Source organism: Alnus glutinosa, chromosome 12 (genome assembly GCF_958979055.1).
Source record: "Alnus glutinosa chromosome 12, dhAlnGlut1.1, whole genome shotgun sequence".
Lineage (NCBI taxonomy): Eukaryota > Viridiplantae > Streptophyta > Magnoliopsida > Fagales > Betulaceae > Alnus > Alnus glutinosa.
Window position 1 is genome coordinate 15,461,399 of NC_084897.1, and position 24,525 is coordinate 15,485,923.

General features: G+C 38.5%; 1 protein-coding gene across 1 annotated transcript in view; it reads left to right on the top strand.

Annotated features, from left to right (window-relative positions):
* The window catches only part of LOC133851855 (protein ILITYHIA), a 67,956-nt gene that overhangs the window by 39,713 nt on the left and 3,718 nt on the right, over positions 1-24,525 (top strand). Inside the window, exons 28-59 of the mRNA XM_062288453.1 lie at positions 183-355; positions 1,300-1,377; positions 1,457-1,604; positions 9,104-9,226; positions 9,335-9,391; positions 9,506-9,616; positions 9,707-9,898; positions 9,974-10,147; positions 11,122-11,232; positions 11,329-11,398; positions 11,516-11,594; positions 15,283-15,385; positions 15,470-15,640; positions 15,741-15,863; positions 15,947-16,060; positions 18,353-18,459; positions 18,549-18,600; positions 18,690-18,796; positions 18,896-18,955; positions 19,043-19,157; positions 19,290-19,400; positions 19,499-19,636; positions 19,712-19,834; positions 19,963-20,034; positions 21,095-21,207; positions 21,330-21,488; positions 21,782-21,878; positions 21,960-22,142; positions 22,452-22,646; positions 22,770-22,949; positions 23,051-23,183; positions 23,396-23,474. Of these exons, the coding sequence (XP_062144437.1) occupies positions 183-355; positions 1,300-1,377; positions 1,457-1,604; positions 9,104-9,226; positions 9,335-9,391; positions 9,506-9,616; positions 9,707-9,898; positions 9,974-10,147; positions 11,122-11,232; positions 11,329-11,398; positions 11,516-11,594; positions 15,283-15,385; positions 15,470-15,640; positions 15,741-15,863; positions 15,947-16,060; positions 18,353-18,459; positions 18,549-18,600; positions 18,690-18,796; positions 18,896-18,955; positions 19,043-19,157; positions 19,290-19,400; positions 19,499-19,636; positions 19,712-19,834; positions 19,963-20,034; positions 21,095-21,207; positions 21,330-21,488; positions 21,782-21,878; positions 21,960-22,142; positions 22,452-22,646; positions 22,770-22,949; positions 23,051-23,183; positions 23,396-23,474 (3,851 nt within the window). The remainder of the gene's footprint in view (positions 1-182; positions 356-1,299; positions 1,378-1,456; positions 1,605-9,103; positions 9,227-9,334; positions 9,392-9,505; positions 9,617-9,706; positions 9,899-9,973; positions 10,148-11,121; positions 11,233-11,328; positions 11,399-11,515; positions 11,595-15,282; positions 15,386-15,469; positions 15,641-15,740; positions 15,864-15,946; positions 16,061-18,352; positions 18,460-18,548; positions 18,601-18,689; positions 18,797-18,895; positions 18,956-19,042; positions 19,158-19,289; positions 19,401-19,498; positions 19,637-19,711; positions 19,835-19,962; positions 20,035-21,094; positions 21,208-21,329; positions 21,489-21,781; positions 21,879-21,959; positions 22,143-22,451; positions 22,647-22,769; positions 22,950-23,050; positions 23,184-23,395; positions 23,475-24,525) is intronic.

Genomic DNA, 24,525 nt, shown 5'->3' on the forward strand with positions numbered 1-24,525 from the left:
TGTTACTTTTCAGGTCGTAATTTTTTAAACATCAAATTCTGTTCAGTCTAAATTTATCATTTTATTGTTACTCCAAAGGTCAATATTTCTGATATAATGATTTAAACCTTTGTATTTGGTACGACCGAATTTTTTTTTTCTTTAACCAACTTTTTATTTTTATTTTTTATTTCTTGCGTTAGGATAATGCAACGACTCTAGTTTCTTTGCTGTTGGATCAATTGATGAAGAGCGACAAGTATGGGGAACGCCGTGGAGCAGCTTTTGGACTTGCTGGGGTGGTTAAGGGATTTGGAATTTCTTCCTTGAAGAAGTATGGTATTGTGGCTGTACTACAGGAAGGTCTTTTGGACAGGTTAGCTGCAACTGTTTCTTCATTTGTATTGTAGGTGGCCTAATACTTCATGTTTTATTTAATTTGGATACTATTGTTTTTACTTTAAAATATTTAATATTATATATCTTACATTTTAGACATTCCATTGTTATAATAGTTTAATCATGCAAGCATTCTTAATCTAAATGTTAGTTCAGACATACGGCGTAATTCTTTCATATGTTTTGAATTTTTCGTTTATAATTATATTCCTATTCTATACAAAAAAAAAAAAAATATATTGAGTAATATTCAAGGTGTACCTGATATTTATTCAAAGATATCTAAGATGTCTCCAAATTTTGGAATTTAAAAATTATACTTTGAGTTAATGGAGGTGTTTATGAAGTATTTGAAACTTCTGGGGAAGCATCTAGTATGTTAGCCTCATTTTAAAAATAGTGCTGCCAAATGAATAAGCAATTGGTTAGTTTGTGCCACCCTAAAGAGCACCTTTCTTGGATGTTTCTTTTTGCAAACAAAAATGTGCATCTCTTTCAGTATAAGTTTACGGAATTTGCTGATTTTTTTTTTTACTCCTGTTATTTTTAAGTAGTTTTATGAACGACTAAGGTGCAGTTCGATTTAGGTTGCATCAACTAATTGAATACGTTGATCAAGCTGTATTATGTTGGTTCCTAGAAGAACCTCCTATATTAGGACCATGTAATTTGGTTCATGGGTTAAAAGTGTTCCAAGTATTGCCCATATTGATTACTTACAAGACATGAGTGTCATAATATATACTCATATAGTGGGTTACCTTTCTCTTGATTTGCAATTTTGGTCCTTTTTATTTTGACAGTTTTGTTGGCCATATGATAGGAGACTGCAGTTGTAGTGAATTTTCAGAAGTCAAGTCTTTATAATTTGAAGGCAATAAAATTTCCTGTTATTGATCTGGCATATCTTTTTAAATACAGGAATTCCGCAAAATGTCGTGAAGGATCTTTACTGGGATTTGAGTGCCTTTGTGAGACACTTGGAAGATTGTTTGAACCGTAAGTAGGCAGTTCTCTATGGACAAAAAATTGATTTGTTCCCCAATTAGATTGTTTAACTGATATACTGCTTATTCAGGTATGTGATTCAGATGTTGCCATTACTTTTGGTTTCTTTCTCTGATCAAGTTGTGGCAGTTCGCGAAGCTGCGGAATGTGCTGCTCGTGCCATGATGTCTCAACTTAGTGCTCAGGGGGTGAAGCTTGTCCTTCCATCTCTTCTAAAGGTGCTTATTTCATTATTCATTTATTATCACTTGTGGTTTTACGTACATGTATAAATTTATTTCATAATCACATTGAAATTTCCCACTTTTCATTTGCTGTTATTTTTTTAATATATTGAAAAATACGCAAGAGATCAATCCTATTATGGCTAGAAATTGAAAAAAAATTATATGATAGCTAGAATAGTAGTTTGACATGGGTATAACATAAGTATTTGAAACTCCAATAGAAGGATAAAAATGTTAGGCTAGTGAAAATGCGAGTCCCTGATGTATGTATTAATTGTATCTTCAACCTGTCATGCCATCCATATTTCTCTCTATACTTGTCTGAAGACTTAGGTTTTGGTGGCACTGGTTTTAAGAATAATGATATCTATTATGTAAATTTTGTGTATCTATGTTCGTGTATATGATAGTCTAGTACTGTTTGATTAAAAATAATGTATAATCACTTGAAGCTGAAACATATTTTGGTTTACCCTATCTTCATATCAGGTTGGTTCAGTGAAATGGATTGCCATAAGATTTTGTGTTTGTTTGACCTAGGGCTTATCTGGGTCAAAGATAAATTTTTTTCAACAAACAAATAATTATTTGTAATTTAGGATTTTCTTTTGGAAATTTGAAAGGCTAAAGTTCCATTCAGGTGCATTTGATGCATAAAAATAGCTGTAATGGTTTATTGGTGCAAGTTTGTGGATTGTTTAGCAATCTTTTGGGTTTGATTTTTGAAGGAAAATGTTGTTGGAATTTTCTGGCAGTGTCCAATTGAGGATTTGAAAGTGAGTTTGAAGTGTTGAATTGGTGGAAAAAGGCTTAGAAATATGAGGCTTTAGATCCTCAAAAGGGCCTGACTCCTGAGGATATGTTCAGAGGTTTGCGGTTGACGTAAAGCAAAGAAAGTTAAATGTGGTTGCTATCAACAGGGCTGTGAACATAAACATTTAGTATTTTTTGATTTGGGTTTGCAAATTGGTGGTCAAAGGTGTTGGGTTCTATAGGAATTTGGAAAGTTGATGGTGGGTTGTAGTAGCTAGAAGAGGATCCGGTTGTGTCTGTATGAGGACAGTATAATATAGAGGAAAAAAGAAAATAGCAACAGAGTAGGAGAAAGAGATGTTGATTAGAGGGCTTATGATCATGTTAATTGGGATTTTTTGATGTACATGCTAAGGGGTAGTTTTGGGGGGAAATTGGTGTACATGGATAACTCATTGTATCTCTTTGGTGCGTTTTTCTATGTTGGTGAATGGCACTCCCCCCGGTTTTTTTAGTAGTTCATGTGGCTTGAGACAAGGGGACCTTGTCATTTTGATTTTCTGTGGGGTAGGATGATTTTTGCTGTAGTGAGTGGGGGTTTGTTATCTGGCTTCTTTGCGGGGATTGAAAATGTTGGGTTTGATATCTCTCATCTTTTGTTTGCGGATCACACTTTAATTTTCTGTTGGGAAGAACTAGATCAACTCTGTCATTTGCGATGCTTGTTCTTATGATTTGAAGCTTTCTCAGGCTTGAAGATCAATTTGGCTAAGTCAGAATTGGTTCTTGTAGGTTTGATTAATAACATAGAAGGTTTGGCTAGAATCTTGGGTTGCAGGGTCTTGTCTTTGCCTATGAAATACCTTGGTCTACCTTTTGGTGCTCAATTTGGAAGTCAGAATTGGTTCTTGTAGGTTTGATTAATAACATAGAAGGATTGGCTAGAATCTTGGGTTGCAGGGTCTCGTCTTTGCCTATGAAATACCTTGGTCTTCCTTTTGGTGCTTCTTTTAAAGCCAAACCTATTTGGAATGGCATTATTGAGAAGGTTGAGTGTTGTTTGGCTGGTTGGAAGCGGTTGTACTTGTCTAAAGGGAGTAGGATTACTTTATTCATGAGCACTTTGTCTAACTTGCCTACCTACTTGTCGTTGTTTCCCCTTCGGGCTAGTGTTGACAATCGAATTGAGAAGTTACAAAGGGATTTCTTAAGGGAAGTATGGGTGAAGAGGTCAAATTCTACCTAGTAAGCTTTCCTAAGGTATGTTCTTTGGTCACTGAGTAGCGTTTGGGGGATTTGGAATATGCTCATGTTCAATCGAGCCCTTCTAGGTAAGTTCTTGTGGCATTACACCCATGAGAGAGAGGCTCTTGTTTCAAGGTGGGGGACGAATCCAAGATTAGGTTTTGGCACGATGTGTGGTTTTGGGAATGACCCCTTAATTCTGTATTTTCGGAGTTGTTCAGCATTGCTTGCTTTAAGGATGCTTCCGAGGTTGATCATCTTCAGTTCTCTAATGGCTCTCCTCCGTGGAATGTTAATTTGTTAGAGCGGCACATGATTGAGAGTTGGAATTCATTTTATCATTTTTCGATCTAGGGCTATTTTGCTAGTAATTTTTTTGATAAGTATTGTCATTTTCATTCCCTCTCTCTCTCTCCTCTCTGACCTAGTGACGGTGTGTGAGAGCGCGTCCAACTAGGGTTTCGATTTCTGTTCCGTCCTCTCACATTCTCTCTCTCTCTTAGCCTCCTGCTTGGTCCTCTAGCTTTGTATTTCGGTCATCTGTTTCGTTGGGTGGTTCTTTGTTCGGCGATGTAGTTTTTTTGGGTTGGTTGTCATAGTCCCGGGGGTGTCATAGATGGATAAGACTTTCTTAGTGGAGTCGAAGTCTTTCACCTTCTCGGTTTTGGGTGGGGCGTTGATGCTGAGGGTGGAGGAGAAGAGGAAAAATTTCCTGGCTGTGGTCTTTTTGAATGCTCAGAGCTCCGAGTGGCTTGCGTCGACATTGGAAGTGTTGTTGGGTCTCCCGGTACAGCAAGATTTTGTTAAGTCGTTCAGAGAAGGTTCGAAGCTCCTAATTGCTTGAAGAGGTGGGAATAAAGCTGGGCGCTATTTAGAGGCGACAACGTTCGGGTTGGGCAGTCGGAAAGGGTCCATTGTTATCCCTGAGGGCCGTGGAGGGTGTGGATGGCTTAAATTCTCCGACGAGCTGAGAAAGGTTGTAGATTTTTTCTCAGTCTCGGTGGGTGGCGGGCTCGGCTCCTCATCTACATCGGAGAAGAAGGCTGTGGAAGATGTTCGGCCGACTTTGGGCTTGGCTCCAAAGTGGACGGGTCCTTCTTTTGTGGAGGTTTTGAGGTCGGATTCGACCACTGTTGCGAAGACGATGCTCATAGTGGGTGATGGTTGTTCCTGGTTAAGGGCTTCGTTAGCGACACCATGCGAGCTTGATCTTCTTCCGGCGGTGCAGTGTGCAGAGGTTGTTCCGAGATCGGCGGTGGATTGCTTTTCATTGGAGTCTCACCCGCTTGATCTGTTGGACAAAGACTAGATTGTACGTCCGCAGGGTAAGTACTCTCGTTCGAATTTTGAAAATTCGAGATTGCGGACGTGGCGTAAGTTGGGTCCTGGTTTTTATTTGGCATTGGGCCGGGCTGTGAGGGGAGTTCTGATCCGGTTCGAGTGTTTGTTTTAATGGTTTCTCCCAATCTCGGAATTGGCCAGTTGGTTTTGATCATAACGGGGAGATTGTGGTGTGGGAGGAGGATGAAGATGATTATTGGGATGGTTTGCCCTTAGATTGGGCGATGGATGGGGATTTGGGGAGGAGGCTTTGGCTATTTGGGATGCCATGGAAGAGGAGTTCCAATTTTTTGCGCGTCAGAAGTCTAAAGGGAAAAGGGAGCTTCTAAATTTGCATAGTTCCATCAACTATGGTGACACAAACTACCCCTCTAGTCGTAGGAAAGGCAAGGCACACATGTTGTACGTTTGTTGTGCCTTGACAGGTAGTGGGTAGTCTTGTTCTTAGTTGGGTTCTTTTGTAGCTTGTTTTGGTTCTTTTGTGTTTTGGGGCCTTGGTGTTGTGGGTTTTTTTGGGTTAGCTTTGGTTGTTCCTGTGTATACTTCCTGTGTACTTAGGGGCGCCTTACGCTTTTTCTAATAAAGTTCTTCTTACTTATCAAAAAAGTTGAAACATGATGGTGTTGACAACATTTGTTGGAACCCCTCCCAAGAAAAGGTTGTTTGATGTAAAATCGTTTGTCGCTTGTTCCGTCGCTTTAGGTAAGATCCTTACAATGGACTACTTAAGAAAGCGGAAAATCATTTTGGTAGATTGATGCTGCTTGTGTAAGAAGAGTGGTGAAACCGTTGACCACCACTTACTACACAAAGTAGCTAGTGCCTTATGTTACTCTTTTTTTGCTTGAGTGGGTAATGCCTGGTTATGTGAGAGATCTTCGCGCTTGTTGGAGAATGAAGATTGGTAATTCTCAAAGTGAAGCTTTGTGGAAGATGATCCCACTTAGGGCTGTATTTGAGCCGAGTCGAGTCGAATATTGAATGTTCAAGCTCGGCTCATTTAATTTTATTTCGAACACGAGTCGAGTTCGAACTTATCATCAAAAGAAATATTCTGTTCAAGCTTGACTCATTTAATTTTATTTCGAATACGAGTCGAGCTCGATCTTATCACGAACTGCTCAATTAACTTATTTTCATAAATTCATATTAATCATTAATTAATTAAGTCTAGTTAAAATTTTATCATTTGAGTTCATTAAATAAATTAACTTGAATCTTAAATAATATAATCTCGAGTTTATATGTATGTATATAAATTTATTACGCACATGCACAAATTACATGTGTGCACACAAACACATATAACCACACATACTCACAAACACACTTATGTACACACAAATCTATAAAATTAAACTCACAACAATAATTCAAGCTATATCTATCATATTAGGAAAATGATTCATTTTTACTTAAGATGTTCTAGCTTATTACAAAATTAAAATAATACTAAGAAAAAATTGTAAAAATGAAGTTATACGAGTTTATATAAGCTTATTCGAGTCGAGTTGAATTTATACGAATATGTCTCATTTAATATTCGAACATATTATTGTGTTCACGAACGGCTCATTTATTATTCAAACCGAGACCGAATCGAATTTAACCGAACCGAATCGAGCTGAGTTCACGAGTGGCCGAGCTCATCTTACACCCCTAATCCCACTCTATTTGATGTGGTGCATTTAGAGAGAAAGGAATGGCTTGAGCTTTGAAGACAATGAGAGGACGGTGGTGGAGCTAAATGCCTTATTTTTTCTTACTCTTCTTTAGTGATGTAAATAAACCAATCCGTTTGACAACCCGCTCGATATCCGCATGGTTTAGCCCGATCCGAACTCGAGTTCGATACTGTAGAAATTCGCTCATTATTGTAGAAACCCGCTCGATTAGTAAGTGATATATACCCAACTCGCTCAATAAAACTTGATAGGGGTTTGTGAGCTCAGCTCTTTTAAAGGTCGACCGGATCGCTCGCCCGGCTCGTTTGTCCGACTCGTTAGCTCGTTCGTCCGACTCTTTAGTTCGTTCATATCTCTTATATATTACTAAAAATGAGTTATATAAATTTAAGCATGTATATTAGTAATTAAGTAATATATGTTATATATGTTACTTAATATTTATATGTGTGTGTATTAGTTAACATACTAACTAGTTAGTTCATAAACTGACGTATTATCTATGTAATTATATTTTAGATTTTAGAGGGTCTTGTTGGGTTCTGTTTTATGGGCTAGTTGGGTTGTTCCTTTGTATACTCCTTGTGTAGCTAGGGGCGCCTTACGCTTTTTTAATGAAATTTCTATTTCTTATAAAAAAAAAAAAAAATGACTATATGTTACTCATTATTTTTTTGTATATATATGTATATGTATACATACACTAAATAAGCATATAATATACTAGCTAAGTAAATATTGTATTACATGTTAATTATAATACTTTGATAATAGTATTTAGTATGTTAAACTAACGTATTAAGTTATTAATAGTTAGTATGTAGGTTGTTCACAAACTCGGGCTTGAACTCCGCTTTGATCACACATTGAAAAATTTAATAGCTTACCTCGAGCTTTAGTTGAGCCGAGTTTATCGAGTAACCCGGCTCAGCTCGGCTCCAATATCATTCTCAACAAGCTCGAGTTCAAGCTCGTTCGAGTTTTAAACGAGCTGAGCTTGAACACGCATTAAACGAGCCGAGCTTGAACACGCATTTTATAGCTCGGCTCGAATTCGAGCTCAACTATTTAAGCTCGACTCATAAACCAGCCAGTCTTGAAATTTTAAAACTCGACTCGACTCGACTCGGTTCGATTACATCCCTAGCTGCCTATGATTGTTTTCACATTGCTAGTTTTCTTATTTTATTTATTTATTGTGTTTTTCTTGTATATTTCCTATGCACTTGGGTGCGTCCTTTTGTTTTCAATGACATCCATTTACTTATATAAAAAAAAAAGGTTAAAAGTTTTGAGTACCCGAGGGATATATAAAAGTTTCACTTTTCTAACATGACTATTTGTCTTAATTTGACTAGTAAACTAAGCTAAGGGGGGAAAATAAAGGGATGCAGATTTAAAGGATAAAAATCATGGTATGCAATTATGACCCCCATGCAATAATATATGAAATTATCAAATTACCCTTGACTCAATGGACTTTTTTTTGATAAGTAAACATAAATTTTATTAAAGCAAAAGGTGTCTCTAAGTACACTGGTAATATACAACAGGAAGCATCCAACTAAAGCGAGCATAGGAAAGACCCAAACAACCCAAACCAAATAGAACCCACCCCAGAAAATCCCACTAAACACCAAAAGCTCTCAAATCCGAAACCCACAAACACCAACAACCCTCGTACTCGAAATCCACACGAAGCACTCAACGCTAAAAATGTGAGCCCTGCTGCGTTTCCCACTCCTAGAGGACGCGCCTGAAGTATCATATTTTATGGAGCATTCTAGGTTCAGTAGCTCCCTTCTACCTCTAGGATTAGAGCAAGAACCCTTAACCTCCTGAGGATGACCCTCTTCAATGGTTGTCAAGAGAGCCACAGTTTGCTCCTTATTCCCCTCACATGAAACTCCCACCATAGGACAAATATTCTCAGCACAAAATAGAGCCAAATCCAAAGGAGTGACAGGGGGCAAAGACTCCATAGGAAAGGGGAAATCCCCATCATCCCTCACAGCCAGCGCTAACGGCGAAACTGGCACTGTCAGACTAACGCCACAAGCCCCAATAGAGGATCTCGGCCTGAGAAACCCCCTCCAGAGAATACCCCTCACTGGAGGGGTTTTTATTGGACAACAATACTTGCGGTCGCCGGGCCATGGGTAACCTCCGACATGGTCTGGGCCACGATCTAAATAAACTTAAAAGGAAAACAAATCTAAATTAAATCGATCTAAATAAATTACAATGAGCTCTATCTTCCTTAGTGTAGTGGTGCCATGATAGAGCTCTACATTGCCCCCACATTATTTTAATACACCTCTCGGTAGTTGTGAACTCCGTAATGTGTCCTGAGAACCTCAATATTTTTACTTTGTACCTCTTGGTACCAAAATTGTGTTGCATTGATCTTGTCATTTCTTTTCTCTGAAATTATAATTTGACTATATAATCATGTTATCTGCACAGGGTCTTGAAGACAAAGCTTGGAGAACGAAACAAAGTAGTGTACAACTACTTGGTGCTATGGCATACTGTGCTCCTCAACAACTATCTCAGTGCCTCCCTAAGATTGTGCCCAAACTGACAGAGGTCTGTCTAAATATAAACCTGAGTTAGTGATTTATAATTGACTGTTGACTTATCGTCTTTGGAAGAAACATAGGTAGTCTTAATCTTTATTCTTGCTTCTAACTGCAGGTTTTGACAGATACCCATCCCAAAGTCCAGTCAGCAGGGCAAATGGCCCTTCAACAGGTTATAATTTGTTGTGAATTATTGATGCTGTCAATTTTATATGTTAGTGTGTTTTATGAATTTCTAGTGCTGTTAATTTCTATATGGTTTAATATTTTCTTGTGCTATTCTTAGGTTGGGAGTGTTATAAAGAATCCGGAAATATCTTCCCTTGTCCCTACTCTTCTAATGGGTCTTACTGACCCCAATGACTATACAAAGTATTCCCTAGATATTCTTCTTCAAGTAAGCTCTATGAACTTAAAATCTGTGATGTCAATCATCTTGGGTTCGTTTATCTTGTAACTGCTCTAAATTCTTATCGATTCTTTGCAGACAACTTTTATTAATTCAATTGATGCTCCTTCACTTGCGCTTTTGGTACCTATAGTACATAGAGGGCTAAGGGAGAGAAGTGCTGAGACTAAAAAGAAAGCTGCACAAATTGTTGGAAATATGTGTTCGTTAGTTACAGACCCGAAGGATATGATTCCTTACATAGGGTTGCTCCTTCCTGAAGTGAAAAAGGTACCTTCTTAACTAGACTTGTACATGCTGACCTTTCTATGCAAGCCTCTTCTCATTTTGTGTTCCCTGCAACAGGTTCTGGTGGATCCTATTCCAGAAGTCAGATCAGTTGCAGCAAGGGCCCTTGGATCCCTAATAAGAGGGATGGGAGAAGAAAATTTCCCAGATCTTGTTCCCTGGTTGTTTGATACACTTAAATCTGATAATAGTAATGTTGAGCGCTCCGGAGCTGCTCAAGGGTTGAGTGAGGTCAGAATTTGTAGTCCATATCTACTTTTGCATAACCTCTGATTAGAATAAATTGCATAGTAATAAATTACTTGAAATTTAAGATTCAGGATTTGATGTTGAAAATATAGGCAATAGTTGGATATTTGAAGTAGTGAACTTGAGTAAGATTAGAATTGATGTTATGAAGATGGGAAATATGGCCATATGGAAATTCATCAGATGTTTCTGGAAATTTGGAGTACGGAAATCTTTAGATGTTTTTTGGAAATTTTGAGATCAAATTATGATAATTTTCACATTTTTCGGCCTTGTTTATTAGTAGAACTGTTTTTTGAGTATCTCGACAGCCTGGTAAAATTCAGTTCAACCTAACTGCATTGGTTAAAGAATGTCATTTGTTATTTTCCATTGTTTTGCATTCCTTGATAATTTGACAGTGAAACAAATATATGTACCTTTTTGCATGTCAATTTTTTGTTGTGTTGTTAAAGTATTCCATCATCATACAGCAGTCCTAGTATTCCGATTTATGTGCTACTCATAGGAAACATCATATATTCCCATTTACAGCTAGCCCTGTGTTCTATACAATGCCTGTTTTTTTGTATCTAGTTTATAACCGTGACATTCTCTCTCAAACCCTTGTGTTGAACCCTTTGAAACACAAGCATAGACCCTTGTTTTAGGGGTATTTTATCATTGAAATAATAATATTTTAGTGAACAATAACATAATATCAACTCTAGATCGTCAACTGCATAAATTTTCGGTAGATGCCTTTGAAAGTTAAATTTTTCTGGTTCTCACTCTTTCTCGAATCAAGAAGAGAAGACATTATTTGATTTATAAGAGTAGAGTTGGGAAGTGGAAGTACTGGTATCTGATGTCTATCCAATACAGATGCTGCTCCATTCTGAAAGGGCTACATAGTTGACTCTTTTCTCCTGTCATAATTATTTTGTAATAAGAGGTCCATGTTTATCTATCCCCAGGTTTTAGCTGCTCTTGGGACTGTGTACTTTGAGCATGTACTTCCTGATATTATTCGAAATTGTTCTCATCAAAGAGCATCTGTACGCGATGGATATTTAACACTTTTCAAGGTAAACACATAATTTTTTATGGCTCTTTACCACTGCCAGAATAGTTTGCATCAGTGGCTCTTTATAATTGTTGCCTTGTTATGGATATTTATGCAGTTTTTGCCAAGGTCATTAGGCGTCCAATTCCAGAACTACTTGCAACAGGTTCTGCCTGCTATATTAGATGGTAAGTATGCTGTCATTTGGGAATTTTTCTTATGCTTAAAATATTTAGTTTGCATCCTCTCTTTTGTGGGTTTTTAATGCTATTTTCTGAATAGGATATCTGCTTATACTCTTATAGGTCTGGCCGATGAGAATGAATCCGTACGTGAAGGAGCACTAGGTGCTGGGCATGTCCTGGTTGAGCATTATGCAACAACGTAAGAACTCTTTGTATTTTTATGCCTCACATGATATCTTCCCCCCCTCTCTCTCTCTCTCTCTCTCTCTCTCTTTATGTTTACTGAAACGTAGTAATGCATTCATGATTAAGAATATATTCTATGCCTGTTTAATTTGAAAAATGTATTTAATAAGCTGGAAGGGACTCGAAAATGAACTTTCTAGAATGATAGCAAAATATTGTCATGTTATAAATTTTCTAGAATGGCATTGAAACTTCTAAAGATCCTAGAATCTTGTGGCTGGACCTTGGAAGGCCTTAGTGTGTAGCGCACTTCAGGTGTTGTCGTAGGGTTTCAGCTTGCCTTCCTCCTGAAGGCGCGTGCATTCGCGTGTGGTCCGTGCCTTGGAGATCAGTGGGTGGGCGTGTCTGAAGTTTTCATCTCATGGAGAGCTGATTTCAGGTGAGCCTTGAGATTGAAAGGAGGTTCTTAGTGGAGTTGAAATCTTTTGTGGTCTCGGTCTTGGATGGGGCGTCGATGCTGCGAGTGGAACAAAAGAGGAAAGGATTCTCTGGTGAGGTCCTCCTATGCAGCCAGTGCACCGTTTGGCTAGCGTCGACGATGGAGGTTCTTTTAGGTTTCCATGGAGGGGATGAAGTTCTGATCGTGTGTAGAGGTGGGAACAAAGATGGCTGGTTTTTAGAGGTGGCAACTTATGGGATGGGCGGACAGAGAGGGTATCTACTGATCCTTGAGGGTCGTGGAGGGTGGTGCTGGCACAAATTTTCTGGTGAGCTAAGAAAGGCAAAATATTTCCATTTTGCTATGGTGGGGTGTGGGTTTGGGTCTTTGTCTTTGGCGGAGAAGAAGGATGGGAAGGAGGAGGGGCCAAGGCTGGGAATGGTTTTGAATTGCATGGGGCCTTCGTTTGTGGAGGTGGTGAGGTCGGACTCGTGCCCTGATGCGATAGTCATGCCCATCGTGGGTGGTTTTCCATCGTCCTACGCGGAGGTGGTGTGGTCGGAGCCATTACATCATACCAGGTTGTGGGTTACGTTGGCAGAGCTGTGTGCTATTGATCTCCTTCCGGCAGTGAGGTATGAAGATTGTGAGGTTTTGAGATCGGTTGTGGATTGCTCAGTGTTGGAGATACCTCCACTTGATTTGATGGTCAAGGAGAAGCTGCTGCGTCTGTTGGGTAAGAAGAATCTTGAAGCTGGTCTCTTTGGTTGAGGCTTGGCAGGCTCTTGAAGGAAGACAAATTCGTGTTTGAATTTACGTACATGGAGTATGTTGCTCGTCATGCTCAACTTAGTTGTGCGTCAGGTTGTTGGGAAGTTGGATCGGTTTGTTGGGTTAGGTGTGGGCAATAAGATTAAAGGATTTCTTTTGGGCTGATTCATCCCTAAACCCAAACTCAAGGAGATGATGGAGGTCTCTAAGGTTACGGGTCCTGTTTTGGACCTTGAAGCGTGTCTCATTTCTGCAAAGTGTTTTCAACGTTTGACGGTTTCTAGGGTGGATTTGGGTCTGTTGACTTCCGGGGGTGGGTATGTTTTTGATCCAGTTGTCGATTCTGCCAAGTTGTCTGCATTTTCACGGTTCGTCTTTCCCCCCTTGTAGACATCGAAGGTGTTGTCTTTGGTGTCTCTGGATGCTTCTCACAGGTCAGAGGAGATTTCTCTAGCTCCGGTAAGCTCTGTTGTTGGGTTTGGTTCTTTCAGTACCTCTCCTCCTTTGCCAAGCAGCTTCGGTGGTGCTTGTTTGATTCCTCAGCTTAGACCTGAGGGGTCTTCTAAGCCCATATTTGCCCCTTCATTGGTTTCTTTTTCAGGGGCGGCTTAGTTGGGAGAGAGGCTTCGTTATTCTTTTTTTTGTGTCGTCGATATCTAAGCCATTTCAGAAATAATACCGAAAGGCAAGGAAAGGCAGATTAGTGCAGTTGGATGAGAATTTATTTGTAGAATTTGTGGCAGTAATGAGGTTGCCTGTCAGTTTTTCAGCCAAGAGAAGCAGTTGCAGTGCTTCCAATGATGGATTCTGCAGGAGTGGCAAATTCCGTGAAGGAATTTTTTTTTTTTTTTTGATAAGTAAGAAGAGTGAGGAGTCTATTGATCATTCGTTGCTTCACTGCGAAGTCGCCCGGGATTTTTGGAGCTACATTCTTATTTTATTTGGGGTAGAGTGGGTTATGCCACAAACAGTGTTGGAGTTGTTGAATAGTTGAGGGGCGTCGATTGAGTATGGTCGTGTTAAAGAAGCTTGGCGGTTAGCTCTTCTGTGCTTATTGTGGTGTATTTAGCGGAAGTGGAATGTGCGGCTCTTTGAAGATGTAGAGACATCTATAGTGAAGCTACGGAAGCGGTTGTGCAATATGTTATATAGTTGGATAGCGTCCCATCATCGCTTGAATGTTTTTACTTATGTAGATTTTTTAAATTTATTCTTTGTTCGTCCCTTTTAGGGGCTCCTTTGTATACTTCTCGTGTATAAGGGTTGCTCATCTCTGCGCTTATTTTGAATAAATTGCAATTACTTATCAAAAAAAAAAAAAAAAAGTAAGAAGTTTTATTAGAAAAAGCGTAAGGCGCCTCTAAGTACACAGGGAGTATACCCAGGAACAACCAAAGCCAACCCACAAAGAGCACCCAACAAACCCTAAAGCCCAAAAGGAGCACCCGAGAACAACCCACAAAAGAACCCAACAAAACCCACAAGGAGGTAAACCCGAAAACCTCAAAACCCACGAAGGCACAAAACCATGAAGGATATTGTTAAGCCATTTATTTCGAAGAATGATTTCTTTCGGAGTGGGTTTCTCAACCCGAGCCCGGCTGTGAAAGTTTCTACTCCTCATTTCTGGCTTTTAGAGTCGGTTGTGCCATCATCAATTCTGGATGTTTAGGAAGATGGGGTGATAGTGTTTCCCTCTCCCCTTGAGTGGTTGCATTAGCCCTAACATTGAAAAGGGCGATGACTTCAGGGTGAATGGTTTGTCCAAATCTCAGAAGTGGTTAATAGGTTTTAATCCATCTAGGGAGGTGGTTGTGTGGGAGCAGTGTGATGAGATTTGGGATGTAATTTGGCCAATAGGCTTTGAAGAGGACTTTTTTCGGGAAGTTGCGGTTGCGCGCTCGAAGTCAAAAGGCAGGAGGGAGATTTTGAATTGGGTAAGCTCCATCAACTACGGTGATGTAAGTGCGTCCACTCGATATAGGAAAGGCAAGAGTCATGTGCAGTAGCGGGGAATGCTTCTTAAGGGTCCGGGTTTTAGGGTTTTTGGTTTTCGAGGGTTGGGTTTTTTTCTTTTTGTGGGCTGCTTTGCCTATTCCTGTATATACTTCCTGCGTACAGAGAGACGCTTTACTCTTTTTTATAAAATTTTCTTATAAAAAAAAAAAAAAAGATTCTAGAATCTTTTCGAAATAGTGAATGTCAAAGCCTTTTATGAATGGGTGATTAATTTCTCTATATTTAAGTCTGCTCTTTTAAAGATTCTAGAGTCTTTTCCAATTAGTGAAAGTCAAGCCCTATTTTGAGTTATTATGTCCCGAGTGATTAAATTCTTTCTGTATGAAAGTCTGTGTAACTTGGAATATCTGCTGAATATCTCTGAATGTTTTCACGATGGTTTTATTTGCATTTTACAAGTTCCTCTTCATATTCTAACTTATCAAAAAAAAAGTTCCTCTTCATATTCTAATAATGTTATTATTCTTCCCAGGTCTTTACCTCTTCTCCTGCCAGCCGTGGAAGATGGTATTTTCAATGACAGTTGGCGTATTCGTCAGAGCTCTGTGGAACTGTTGGGTGATCTCTTGTTTAAAGTATATGCTTCTCACCTACTTTCTGTACTGCTTTATGGGAATTCTTTTGGAATTGTCATGTTAGACGATCTGTATTTCTTTCAGGTTGCTGGAACATCTGGAAAAGCTTTGCTTGAGGGCGGTAGCGATGATGAAGGTGCTAGTACAGAAGCACAGGGACGTGCTATCATTGAGGTTCTAGGAAGGGATAAGCGTAATGAAGTCCTTGCTGCATTATATATGGTTCGAAGTGATGTCAGCATATCTGTGCGTCAGGTAAAAAGCCAACATAATTATTTGTTTCACATGACCTAGATACAAAGTTTTTATTTTGGTTGCATATGTCATTTGTAAACCAAAACTTGTCTTCTCTCAGGCTGCTTTACACGTGTGGAAAACTATTGTGGCAAATACTCCAAAGACACTTAAAGAAATTATGCCAGTTTTAATGAATACTCTAATTACTTCTCTTGCGTCATCATCCTCTGAAAGGCGGCAGGTTTGCACTCGAATATTGGCGATCCATTTTCTTTGAGCCAGAACCTGCAAGTTTCCTTTTCATTAACTATTGTGCTCTTGCAGGTTGCTGGACGATCACTGGGTGAGCTTGTTAGGAAGCTTGGTGAAAGAGTACTTCCTTTGATCATCCCAATTTTATCCCAAGGGCTGAAGGACCCTAATACTAGCAGAAGACAAGTGAGAATGTTCTCATGTTGTTATTTTTTTATTTTTTTTTTTCTCGTCATTTTTTTTTTTTGGTGTTGCAACTATATCTATCAAATAAATTTTCTTCTTATCATGAAATCCCCACAGCTGATAAAACATATTCTTTTGCTGTCAAGAACATTTTGACTGTCTTTTGTCACCATCCTTACTGGAATTTATTTTTGGCCGCTAGAAGGTCTTACTTTCTAAGGCTGAAAACGTTATCTGAGCACACATATATGCTGCCTGAAACACACTTGGAATAGATATAGAAAGATTGGCCCTCAAGCATTGTCAACAATTGTCCTGCTCTTCTCTCCTCTTTCTCACACTCTCTCCCTCCCTCCACTGGCGGTGGCGCGTGAAGGTGCATCCCGCTAGCTTTCAGCCTCGGATCGTCATCTTGTCTTTTTCTCAGAGATTTTCCTCCCTCCATTCTTTTGGTCTTGCTTTTCTCTTTACTAGCGGTGGCGTATGGAGGCGCGTCGCGTTAGTTATCAGGTCTGGCTCGCTTTGAGTATGAAAGGGGTGGTTTTTGGCTGAAGGTCTTGGTCTGAGTTCCTCGACCAAGACCTTTGATAAGATTTCTTTCTGCCGGTGCTTTAGGTGCGAAGATGGATTTTGTGGGCTGGTTTCTTGTTGAAGTGAAAACCTTTGAGTTTTCAGTGGTAGATGGTCGTGTGAGGTTTGTTTGGGAGGTTTCTTGTGGGTGTCTTTTTGTTTTGTGGGTTTTTTATTTGGGTGTTTAGGGTGATGGAGCAGCCTGTGGGGTTTTTCGTTTGCGGGCGTCTTTGGTGGGTTTTCCCTGTTTTTTAGTTTTTTGTTTTGTGGTCCTTTTGTATACACTCAATGTACTTTATGGGTGCTTTACGCTTTCAATAATATTTCTGTTTTCTTATCAAAAAGAAAAAAGGTCTTACTTCCTTTCTCTTTTTCTTTTCCTCTTTTCTTTCTTTCTTTTTTTTTTTTTTTTTTTTTTTTAATCTTTTTTAAAAGAAAAGAAATAGTTTTATTATAATTTTATATTTTTCTTAGTTTATGCATCAATTTGAATTTGCACAAAGATCACAAAGCGTACTTACCCAATCTTTGATCTTTTGCTTCTTTGTCCTGGAGAGAGGCAAGGTAAAATATTAGGGTTACTGGACAACTGTAGTAGTTGGAAGACCTTATGGGTTGTGCCTCTGTAGATGGTCTGAGGGTAGAGTTTGGGAATGATACACGGTGTGGAGATTCTCCTCTGCATGATCAGTTTGCTGATCTTTCATGCCTGGGCCGTGGATAAAGAGGCTTCTGTTGTTTCGTACTTGGGTAGGTCAGAGGTGGAGGAATCTGTATTGGAATCCTACATTCTTATGAGCCTTTCTGGATTGGGAGGCGAATGAGGTTGAAACTTTCCTTTGACATTGGAGGATAAAAGAAATATGTTTGAGATGATCAAAATCTAGGTTTTTTTTTTCTTTTTTTTTTTTAAATGTTGCTGTGAAAGATCAAGTGGGAGTGGTTGTCTTTGGGTGTAAATGTTCTTGAGAAAGGTTGGACTTTTTGTTTGAAAGGTTTGAGGGTGGACAATCTTCCTGAAGGAAATTTTGTTGTGGTTTGGAGTTGTATGTGTAACGCAAGTGGCCAGTCAATAGATCACCATGTGCTCCACTGTTTATTGGCAAGAATATTGTGGTCCAAGCACAGTTGTTTTGATTACGATTGGTTGTGAAATTTGGATTTAAATGGGTGATGGCAAGCACAGTTGTCAATCGGTTTGTGTGCGGACAAGGAAGTTTGGTCTCGGGGAGTGTAGTTAAATTTTGAAGGCTATTCCATTATACCTTACGTGCACAATTTGGAAGGGAAGGAATAGTTGGATTTTGCAGGGGTTGAGTTAGATCACGATTAAATCTCTCGAAAAATGTTTTTGACCGTTCTCCTCCTATTCATAAATGACTTTACTTGTAAAAAGACAGAAAAAAACTGGGACAGATGTAAACGAACTTGGATTAAGGATATGATTTGAAAAATAGCTCAATATCTCCTCTTTCTTTTTCTCTCTCTATTCCCCCTTTATGATAACACTTTTCTACAGATTATTATTTTCTTTTTGGTGCATTTTTAATAAAGCGTTAAGGTGGATGCTTTACACGTAAAGAAATGTAACTTTCTTCTCTCTCTCTATCTCTCTCTCTCTCTCTCTCATTTTGTCATATATAGGGAAAAAAGAGGAAAGAACTTGTGTATATATTTTTTGTTTTTGTTTTTAATGAAATCTAATATTCACATGACTGGCAGGGTGTATGCATTGGTCTAAGTGAGGTGATGGCAAGTGCTGGTAAGAGTCAGTTATTGAGTTTCATGGATGGGCTAATTCTTACTATTCAGACTGCCCTCTGTGATAGGTATGTTTCATCTCGTTTTGATTTGCCAAATGATCAAGTTTAGTTTTTGTTTGAATGTGAAATTCATAGTTACTTATATTGTTTGAAAGCACGCCTGAGGTTCGTGAATCTGCGGGCTTAGCATTCAGTACTCTTTACAAGGTGCTTTATCTATTTTCTGTTATCATTTCTGATTATATTTTCAAAATGGTAGTTTGCAAATTAGAGAATAATAAAACGTCTTGATGTAGAGTGCTGGAATGCAAGCAATTGATGAAATTGTTCCAACTCTTCTGCATGCCCTGGAGGATGAACAAACTTCTGATACTGCTCTTGATGGCCTCAAACAAATCTTAAGGTAAATTATACGTCCCTCCTACATATGTTCATATTCTGCTTTTATCTGAATATCTTTATATTCTACTTCCAGTGCTAATTTACTGCATTTTTCTATCAGTGTCAGGACTACTGCTGTTTTGCCTCATATTTTGCCCAAGCTGGTCCATCTTCCCCTTTCGTATGCGTCTCCTTCTCAAATTAGTAAATGTATTTCTGTGCATTTTTTAGTCACTTCTTTCACTGAAACTTCTTCATACATATTCAGTGCCTTTAATGCACATGCTCTCGGAGCTTTGGCAGAAGTTGCTGGACCTGGTCTCAACTTTCACCTTGGCACTGTTCTTCCTGCTTTACTCTCTGCAATGGATGGTGATGACAAGGTATGCCGGTTAAATGATTACATAACATTTCCACAGCAGTTTTTTCTTCTAACCTTATGAGAATTCGCAATTCTGCTTTTCATTCTTTTTGCCCCTTTATCTGTTAGATTATATAATGAGTTTACATTGTAGGATGTTCAAACTTTGGCAAAGGAGGCTGCAGAAACGGTGGTCTTAGTAATTGATGAGGAAGGTGTTGAGTCTCTGATATCAGAGCTTCTTAAAGGTGTTGGTGATAGTCAGGTAGTTTTTGTTAAGAACCTCTGTTTTTGTGCTGCTGCTGCTGCTGCTCCTCTCTCTCTCTCTCACACACTTGGTTTTTATGACCCCTATGGTTTCAGGCTTCAATCAGAAGAAGTTCTTCCTATTTGATAGGATATTTCTTCAAAAACAGCAAACTGTATTTGGTTGATGAAGCTCCAAACATGATATCTACCTTGATTATCTTGCTTAGTGATTCAGATTCAGCGACTGTTCTGGTATATTCCACCTGTAATTAATGTTTTTCTGTTGATCTCAACATTGTGGATTGCATCTTATATTCCGTTCAACAGGTTGCTTGGGAAGCTTTATCGAGGGTTGTCAGTTCAGTTCCAAAGGAGGTACTTCCTTCATATGTAAAACTAGTTCGTGATGCTGTATCTACATCTAGAGATAAAGAGCGTAGGAAAAAGAAGGTGAGTAGTTTAGATGATTACATATGTTTGGCGCTTTAGTTCAGTAAGATTCAATGTTATATAGTTTAGATTTCTTGTGTGGAAGGTTAATTAATCTGAATATTAGTATAATGTCTCATGTACTGCAGGGAGGACCAATTCTCATACCTGGATTCTGTCTGCCGAAAGCACTTCAGCCATTACTTCCAATCTTTCTCCAAGTATTTTTGCTCTTCTATTCTAGAAGCTCTGCTTTGTTATGTTGCAAAAGAACATTTCAATTTTCATACAACTGTCTTGTCAGTTTTTAATATTTTGTTTTGTCTTTTTTGTTTGGTGGGGATATAAAACTTATCGAGTAAATTATCTTGGTCATATTCCTCCCCTGGGACCTATATTGTTATATGCTTTTCTTAAGTGTCTATGAACAAACTTCTGGTAGTTTAAATTAGCATAATGTGTCTTTATGGGTCGATAACGAAGGAACAAAAAGGACATGAAAACAGTACCCCTTAATTTATTGCAGCCAGATACTCGGAAGTCAAATTTCTTGCTGCTGTTGATTTTTTTTTTTATTATTATTTTTTTTTAATTTCCTTGTTGACCCATCTTGTTAACAGATGTAGGCTTTTCAGTTCTAAATTTTTTTGAACTCCAGTTTCTAGGTCAATGTGATCTCTTGCTTCATGCTTCATTGATCCATTTGATCTAGATCAGGATGTAGTGAATCATATAATTATGAGTTTCGTCCCTCACACAAGTTGTGGCTTCCAAAAGTCACAGGAGATTTCAACCTTGTTTGTTTCAAGTTAGTTCCTTCTCTGTCCATTTGAAAACAAATTTAACAAGACCTTAATGAATCAATATCTGTCTCAGAAACTTGTATCCTTAATGAATCAAATTCAACCTTGTTTTTTTCTCTCTTTATATCTTTCATTTGCTAACTAATTTGAAGGAGAGGAGTAAAGGATGATAGTTCTATTAAGTAACTAAGCTGCCTCGGGATTCTGGGTGGGCTTGGTATTATACTTAATGGGCCTTATCCACTCCTCTTCCAACAAATTACTTAGCATAAAATGGAGGCCGTTGGACCCCGTGTGCATTGGCCCACAATGCTGTGGGAGAGGCTTTATTGTAGCCTCTAATCTTCTTGTCTGGCATTACCTTTTACATTTTAGCAAGTTCGGCCTCTGATATTTTATTGCGCCTTTGTTCCTGGGGTGCCTTACGCCTATGTTGATATTTCGATTACTTATCGAAAAAATGTTATTGCACCTTTAGGGTCTCATTAGTGGGTCTGCTGAATTAAGAGAGCAGGCAGCATTGGGTCTTGGGGAGCTGATTGAAGTGACTAGTGTACAAGCACTGAAGGAGTTTGTCATTCCCATAACAGGGTATGTACAATGGAAATTGTGGATGTAGATTTTATTCAAAATCGTGATTCCCTGTCGTTGTGCTAAGGCATGTTATTCTCCTATGAATACTGACTCTAGTTATTGCCTGCATGTAACTACAGTCCTCTTATCCGGATCATAGGTGATCGGTTCCCCTGGCAGGTGAAGAGTGCCATTTTGTCTACTTTAAGCATCATAATAAGAAAGGGTGGAATGGCCTTGAAACCTTTTCTTCCTCAGCTTCAGACGACATTTGTTAAGTGTCTACAGGATAGTACAAGGTAGATTTTAATATACTGAGTTGCTAATCCTTAGCATATACACTTTCTTTGATTCTTAGATTCTTCTATGTGGTATATGATTATGATATCCTCTGTTTTTCAGTGATCTACATATTCATTGATGTTTCGATTGTGAAATTTACGTAACTATTATATCACATGAATAACATTTGAATGCTTGTTGAGTTTATTTACTTTGTTCTAATCATGGTAGAATGTCGTTAATTGTGCTTATTATTACTTAACTTCATGCTTCATTTTTTGGTTGCTTATTAGATTGTGTATAAGTGCAGGACTGTTCGTTCAAGTGCTGCCCTTGCACTTGGAAAGCTGAGTGCACTAAGTACCAGAGTTGACCCTTTAGTTGGGGATCTCCTGTCCAGTTTGCAGGTGAGGATTGTCATTCTATAATCATGCTGCATGTTGAACTCAGATCTGGATTTTGTAACATTGCTGGATTTTGACTTTTAGGCATCAGATGGTGGTGTTCGGGAAGCCATTCTTACTGCTTTAAAGGGTGTCCTAAAGCATGCTGGAAAGAATGTAAACAGTGCTGTTAAAACTCGTGTCTTCATTCTCCTAAAGGATATGATTCATCATGATGATGACCAAGTTCGGATATCTACCGCAAGCATATTGGGAATAATATCGCAGGTACAATGTGGATAATATGAGAAACTTTCTCAACCAACTCTGCTGTGTCTAAGTTCCTGCCAGTGTTTCACTCTTAAAATGACCAGCAAATATGAAAATTCATATTTTTTCTTGTTTTCTTTCTATTAACTTTTAGTTTTAAATCTATATTGCTACCACCACTATTGTGCCTGCAGTATTCTGTTTGATTTCTGTAAACGAATCACTATTTGGTACTTTTTTATCTTAGATTTTCCATATTACAGTCTTCATTTTAATTAATGATGTGTCTGTTCTTTGTAACCTGACTTTCCCTTAATGATATCACAGTACATGGAAGATGCTCAACTGACTGACCTGCTTCAGGAACTTTCTAGTTTGGCTTCATCTCCCAGTTGGTCTGCAAGGCATGGTTCGGTCCTCACAATCTCATCCTTGCTCAGACACAACCCCATCACAATCAGTCTGTCTCCATTGTTTCGGTTTATAGTAGAACACCTGAAGGGAACATTGAAAGATGAGAAGGTAAATTATTCCTGATATTGATACATTTTATCCCCCTTCATTGGGGGCCAATTACTAATAAAAAAGAAAAGATGTATTTTATAATTTAACTTTTGCCAATTTCTAACACACTATCTCAAACAGTTCCGGCTTCGTGAATCTTCAACTAAGGCATTAGGAAGGCTTCTACTTCATCAAATTCAAAGCGATCCATCTAACACCACTGCACATCTGGATATTCTTTCATCCCTAGTGTCAGCTTTGCATGATGACTCCAGTGAAGTAAGAAGAAGGGCATTATCTGGTCTAAAAGCAGTTGCAAAAGTACGTGGTTGAGCTTACTCCTTTATTGAAATTATGAATTGTATTGCATGGATTTCATTTAAAATTTATAAGCACTTAATATGTGGTAAACTGTGTTGCAGTCAAATCCATTGGCCATTATGGCCCATGTTACTGTTATAGGACCCTCACTTGCTGAGTGTTTGAAGGATGCAAGTACTCCAGTGAGACTTGCTGCAGAAAGATGTGCTCTGCACATTTTCCAATTAACAAAGGGTATTTCCTTTTACTCTTGTAATTTTATCTCACTTTTCTGCCGTGTACTTGTCCTTCGCTGACCCAGTGATAAATTAAATGAGTTCTTCACTATTGCCTTGACTATTCAAGTGGGCAATTACTGTTTATCCTCTCACAAATACTCAATGAAGCTAGTTGGTGAAACAAAGAGGACATTTTATTTCTATAATTTTGTTGTTTTTGTTTTCCAGGTACGGAAAATGTTCAAGCTGCACAGAAATTTATCACGGGCTTGGACGCTAGACGTCTATCGAAGTATCCTGAACAGAGGTATATATTGTCAAATACTTTATGCCAACTCTAGAATGTGAATGGACATAAATGTTTTTCCATGTCTGGAGTTGATTAGGAATTATGGATATATTATTATTATTATTATTATTATTATTATCACCTTTTATTCTACAAATGTCTACACAGACTTGCATTGAGTGCCTACAAGATGACATTTAGCTTGTATGGGTCTCAGACTTTTTAACATTTAAATGTCTGAATTGTTTGTTGACTTATACAATTGGATGGTATCACTACTGTTTTTTTAATAAGTAATCGAGATATCATTAAAAGAGTAAAACACCCCCAGGTACACAGGAAGTATACATGCGAAAACACCTAGATAGAAGGAAAAAAAAGAACAAGGAAATCATGATAACTAGTCACCAAAAGATAAACCTAAGCAATTGTCCAAAGATACAGAGTACAGAAAAATAAAGACTTAATCTTGTCCTTTTGCGATCCTCAAAATTTTTGTTGTTCTTTTTCCTCCATAAATACCACAAAAGGCACGAAAGCACAATCATCCACACAACAATACTCCAAGCCCTACCGGCAGTCCACTAACATGCATATAAGTTGACTACTCATCTAAGCATAATCCAAGACAGCCCAAATTGACTTTGGAAAATATCCCGTAAGACACAAACAACCTCACAATAGAGAAGAAAATGGTCCACAAACTTCTCATTCCTTTTACACATACAACACCTATCGAAAACAATGACATGCCGTTTTCTCAAATTGTCCAAGGTAAGGATATTTCCTAAGGTCACCAACCAAGCGAAAAAGTCCGCCCTCAAATGAACCTTAGTCCACCAAACACTATTACCAGGGGAAACGAAAGCAATCATTACAAACCATGACACTGTAGAAGGATCTAACATCGAACAAACCTCTTTTGGAAGGGACTCAGCTAAGCTTGCCTTCATCTTTCTGTTTCACTCTAACTGAATACAACACCTTGAAGAACAAGGCCAAGACATCCATTGCTCTAGCAAAGCTAACATTCCACTAATTAGAGCCACCTGAAAGCTCCAAGTAAGCT